The sequence below is a fragment of the Myxine glutinosa genome, chromosome 5 (genome assembly GCF_964187855.1).
Source record: "Myxine glutinosa chromosome 5, kmMyxGlut1.1, whole genome shotgun sequence".
Classification (NCBI taxonomy): domain Eukaryota; kingdom Metazoa; phylum Chordata; class Myxini; order Myxiniformes; family Myxinidae; genus Myxine; species Myxine glutinosa.
Window position 1 is genome coordinate 183,067,584 of NC_136265.1, and position 6,000 is coordinate 183,073,583.

At 46.8% G+C, this 6,000-nt stretch overlaps 1 protein-coding gene across 7 annotated transcripts in view; it reads right to left on the reverse strand.

Annotated features, from left to right (window-relative positions):
• The window catches only part of LOC137426610 (serum response factor-like), a 163,517-nt gene extending 158,064 nt beyond the window's left edge, over positions 1-5,453 (reverse strand). For 3 of the 7 annotated variants that reach the window (XM_078779235.1, XM_078779233.1, XM_078779234.1), the window contains exon 1: positions 4,978-5,441. In XM_078779235.1, coding sequence (XP_078635361.1) covers positions 4,978-5,310 — 333 coding nt within the window. In that variant the 5' untranslated portion in view covers positions 5,311-5,441. Of the gene's footprint in view, positions 1-4,977 lie in introns of all 7 variants that reach the window. The other 4 variants (XM_078779237.1, XM_078779240.1, XM_078779236.1 and 1 more) reach the window with 4 other exon arrangements.
• Positions 5,454-6,000: the final 547 nt, after the last annotated feature.

Below are 6,000 nucleotides of genomic sequence, written 5' to 3' on the forward strand. Positions count from 1 at the left end.
AGACCGAGGACTTGCCGGAATGTACTTTTTTTTTTTTTGATTTGCCAACCACTCCCCGCCATCACGGTCATCTCTCCAACACACAATCCCACGAGATATGCAGAAAGGACGACCCAAAACCAATTCTCTTCTTTTTGATTTGTATATAAACATCATTAAAAGTAAATAATGACCTCTGCCAAAGTTCAAACAACGTGGGTTTAATCTCTGCATGGGAGAATTCCACATAGCTATTTGGGCGGTGTATAAGCTGACAGATCGCTGTCTCCATCGATCTTGCCAAGGCCGTAACACCTATCGGCTCAAAATCCTTTTAACTGTTGACTTGGTAGTTTTTACAATGAAGGAAACACGTATCGGGAGTACATACTAATTAAGTGTGAGACAATAAGTGCTCAGACTGGAATGGTAGCGCCTGCAGTGAACCTAGCAGGGGCTCTGGTTCTACGGGGGGGGGGGGGGGGGGGGGCGGGGTGGTTTGTTCGGATTAAGGTGTATCTTCGTCCCCATTACGAGGACTGGGGCATGATAAATAGTTCTAGAGAGTATGCCAGCTCCATTGTATGTGAAACCTCTGATTATTACAATGTCCTGTATGGCAACGCACTCTTATACAGTAGATAGATCCATTAGTGCACACACTAATAAAATCCCCCTCTGCCACAAGACGATAAAATTGACCGGAAGAGCAGCCCGGAAGCCGCCACATGCAACGGCGCCATGGAAAACAAACATCGCACAGGCAGGCCGAGAGCCACGCCCAGGAGAACTCATGATTGACAGGGGAGAAGGGGCGAGTTGGTGGCAGGTCGCTGATTGGAGGGGAGGGAAGATGAAGGATGTGCCACACGACGATGTGACACCAAAGGCGCTCGGCCAATCAGTGCGGAAGGCGCAAAACCACTACCTAGAAGCAGGTCGCTGATTGGAGGAGAAGCGCAGGTGACATGAGGAAGGCGCGAAAGAGCAGAAGGAAACGACACACTGATTGGCAGAGAGGGAGATGAGAGCTGACGCCAGATGCCGAGCGATAAAACAACTAGCTCGCCGGCATTTTGCCCTTCTCACTTTGGCTTCTTTCCTGCCCGGACCTCCCTTCTGCCTTTGCCTTTCGTTCCCGGTTGGACCTTTCCTTTGCGAACCGCGAATTGCCTGCGTTACGACGGACGTTGGGGAAACGTTGGAGCGTTGTCGATTCTCCTCGCTGGCATTCACGTGCGAGTAAGGCTTGCCGCTGAGCGGGCGAGACCGGCGCCAGCGAGGTGCTCGGTGAGGCTTGACGGAGCATGCACACCAGAGCCTGGATGATTCCTGACGGACACTACATCCAGACACAGCACCACACCCGAACCACAACGTTTTCTTTATTTCATTCTTCCTGTGTTGTGTATTTGAAGTGAAGTGTGGGAGCGCTCCATTAGAGGGGTTTAGGTTTTATCATCGCGTTTCATTGTTCTTGGGTTCCCTAATAAATATTTTTTTTGTACATTTTACCTCCGTCTCGGGTTGATTTAATTTCCACAGGGAGAAGACATCGCCGGGGCCGTGAAGGTAAGCGGCATTCTCCCCCAAATCCCCCTGCTCGTGTATCCTCCGCCATTGAATTGATTGTTGCCTCATTAAGCTCGATTCCATCCGTGGACGCTCTGTCTTAATAGAGTCGTCCACAGGACAATACATACATGTATACATACACACATACAAACACCTGCTCCATTATATATCAACAACAACAACAACAACAACAACAACAACAACATGCATTTTAAGGCCATTTTCCCTGCAAGAGCGGGGGTTAGCCTTGCGGTCCCCATGACAATCTTCTCCATTTTGCCCTATTTTCTGCATCTCCCCTTGTTAACCCCCTTGCCCACATTTCTTCTTCCACCATCTTTAGCTAAGTCTTTCTTGGTCTTCCCCGTCCTCTACTTCCTTCTACAATCATTTCCATCACTCTTCTCAACCAGTCACTTTCATCCTTCATCAACACATGACCAAACCATCTCAAACTGTTTCTCTTCACAGCATCCATCACAGGCTCTATTCCCATCATCTTTCGCAATTCATCATTTGTCTTCCTCTCTCTCTCAACGATACTCCACACATCCACCAAACCATTCGCATTTCCACCCTTTCCAGCCAACGTTGCTGCTCTACGTTCATTACCCATGTCTCGCTCCATTGCTCCATTATATATCGATATTTATTATTTGCAAACACACATTTATTATTATAGATATATTTATTACATGCAAAATCGAAGATTTTTCAAGTGTATTGGTCGGTTCCGTTTGTGGTTCTGTCTGTTTGTCTGTTTGTCACCGGCCTACGGGTCACAATTCTAAACCGATCGTCACGAAACTTCACCAAGTTGTATAAGTCGTCCCAATTGAGAAGCCTATTGATTTTGAGGTCAAAGGTCAAAGGTCATCTGGAGGTCAAATTTCTAAAATCGTCATTTTAAATCCGATTGACTTGAAAATTGAATACCATTTGTATATCAAGTCACTAAATTGAGAAATTAACTATTTTTGAGGTCAAAAGGTCAAAGGTCAACTTAGGGTCAAATTTTTAAAATCATCAATTTTCATCTAAAAAGCCATCAATTCTCAACCGATTGACTTGAAAATTGAACAGCATTTGCATATCGAGTCAATAAATTGGGAAACATACTATTTTGGGAAAATTGGGAAATTTTCAGTTTCCAAATTGAAATTTCCAAAAAATTGGAAAATTGGGAAACATACTATACTATTTTTAGGACAAAAGGTCAAAGGTCAACTCAAGGTCAACCTTCCAAAATCATCATTTTTCATCTGAAAAATCGTCACTTTTCTTCCTGTTGACCCGAGCTTTGATCAAGATTGTCAATTTTAATCTTGATGAAATGGACAATTTGCTGTATCAATGGGAAAAAAATTATTGGGGAGGGGAGGCGTATTTTGCAAGTATCGTGCTCCACATGACGTCTTCTTGTTTATTTATTTTCTACCTGCACACCTTCCCACCAAATTCCAATGTACAAATATAATTCACCAATGACCGATTGTTAGCTGCAGTTCATGGATTCCTCTAATCATGTCCAACCACAAGTACAATCAAAGGTGTTTGAAATTTGTCGTCAAAACGCGAACATTTAAGGTGATTAATTCGGAGAAATAAAAAAGGTAAACTCTATGAATTCCGGGGAAGTCGTGTCTGCCAGAGTGATAGAAGACCCTACCTTGAACCCTCAATCAGGCCGCGAACCAGGTGATGTTGCGAGCACCAGCTTCACAATGTGAGTGATGTACTCTATGCATATGGCTGGTTCAGGTACAAATCAGAATACACAGCACGTTCGGGGTACATCTGGATCCAGGGTGACACAGCATGTTAGGGTTTCACCTGGATCCAGGGTTACACAGCATGTTACGGTTTCACCTGGATCCAGGGTTACACAGCATGTTAGGGTTTCACCTGGATCCAGGGTTATACAGCATGTTAGGGTTTCACCTGGATCCAGGGTTACACAGCATGTTAGGGTTTCACCTGGATCCAGGGTTACACAGCATGTTAGGGTTTCACCTGGATCCAGGGTTACACAGCATGTTAGGGTTTCACCTGGATCCAGGGTAACACAGCATGCTAGGGTACACCTGGATCCAGGGATACACTACATGTCAGGATAGACCTGTTTATATACAGTGCTGTTTTACACACAAGTGAAAGTTTTCGCATTTGGAGTCACGTGTGAAGCGAAACTTTATTTTATTTTATAATTATTTTATTTTTTTTGTATACAGAATCGAGGCTCGTGTAAGAACTTATACATTGAACATGAAAAAATGCACAGACACATAAAACATACAATGAAGGGAGCGGGAGACAAGAGGGGGAGAGAGAGGGAAATACACAAGCACAACAGCAGAGAACAGGGACGTCGGCAGCTCTGTGGAAGGGGGAGGGCTGGGGAGGAGGGAGGAGGGCGTGGGGGGAGGGGAGGTACACGGTATAAAGCAAAATAACACTTCTAGGAATTTCAGGAAAGAAGTTGGCGATTTAAAGAGGCGGATTTGGGGTGTTTTAACGGGGGTAGAAAAGATCAAGGTTTTGGATGGGGGAAGGTAAGAGATGGAGGTTCAGCTACAAAATGTGGTGTACATTTAAATGTCGTGAGAGAATATTCAATAGGACCGTGCACTTAGACCATCTCACCGTTTTCATACAGGACCCTGCACTTACACCATCTCACCTTTTTCATACAAAACCGTGCACTTACACCATCTCACCTTTTTCATACAGGACCCTGCACTTACACCATCTCACCTTTTTCATACAGGACCCTGCACTTAGACCATCTCACCTTTTTCATACAGGATCCTGCACTTACACCATTTCACCTTTTTTATACAGGGCCCTGCACTTACACCATCTCACCTTTTTCATACAGGACCCTGCACTTACACCATCTCACCTTTTTCATACGGGACCCTGCACTTACACCATCTCACCTTTTTCATACAGGACCCTGCACTTACACCATCTCACCCTTTTCATATAGAACCGTGCACTTACACCATTTCACCTTTTTTTATACAGGACCCTGCACTTACACCATCTCACCTTTTCATACAGGACCCTGCACTTACACACCATCTCACCGTTTTCATGCAGGACCCTGCACTTACACCATCTCACCTTTTTCATATAGAACCGTGCACTTACACCATCTCACCTTTTCATACAGGACCCTGCACTTACACACCATCTCACATTTTCATACAGGACCCTGCACTTCGACCATCTCACCCTTTTCATATAGAACCGTGCACTTACACCATCTCACCTTTTCATACAGGACCCTGCACTTACACACCATCTCACATTTTCATGCAGGACCCTGCACTTCGACCATCTCACCTTTTTCATACAGGACCCTGCACTTAAACACCGTCTCACCGTTTTCATACAGACCCTGCACTTACACCGTCTCACCTTTTTCATGATGCCCGTTTTCCGTTTGCTGAAGGTCGTGTAGCGCCTCAACTTGTTATCAATGAACTCCATCTTGATCTTGACCCGCCCGCGGGTCTTTTTCCCAGGTTTGAGCCCGGGGGTCGTCGTCATTCCCCGCGACACGTCAAATCTCCCCCGGGGCAGAGCAGCGCACCTGAGCCCTAGTCCCACGGCCTCCCCGCTCTCCACGCTGTCATCGTCGCTTTCATCCGAGGGAAGATTCTCCTCCGGCTTCACGATGCCCGGGTGCGCATGGCGCGGGAACTCCTGCACGAAGGTCGGCGGCGCCGTGTTTGGGGCCCGTCCGTCCATGCCCCGCGGGGTGTTCGCGATCCCGGGGCTCTGACCTCTGCACCGAGCGATCAGAGCCCCCTGTTCCTGGCGGGCCGTCCGACCGTCGTGTTGATCTCCTGCCCGTGGCGCCGACCCGTCTCTTTCTCTCCAGCTGCTCGGAGCCGCACGTGGGGTCCGCGCACGTCGCGCCTTATAAGGGCAGGACGTGCCATTTTTGGCGTTTCATATCCTTGAAAGGAGCGGCGCGACCCGTGGGGCGGAGCTTGGGGATTCCGATGTTGGGCGGGGCTTGGGATTCCCTCCTCGCGTTTCCAGCAGCTTTGTTGGAGCACATCAGAGCGCGGATTCTCCCAGTGGAAGTAACGTACGCTGTTAGTACGTGACAATGCTGTATCTAATAGGCACACTCGTACTATGAAAACCCAAATAAAACCCAAACATCCTACATCATGTATGTGTGTGTGTGTGTGTGTGTGTGTGTGTGTGTGTGTGTGTGTGTGTGTGTGTGTGTGTGTGTGTGTGTGTGTGTGTGTGTGTATATATATATATATATATATATAGCCTATATATATATATAACACCTGGGTGTGGTGTGGGTGAAACAACAGGTGAACGTTGATGTATCCGAGGACACCTCCAGCAAGATATCGTGTGTTATCAGTGTACTTTTGACGACCGAGGACACATTCAGCATGATATGGTGTGTTC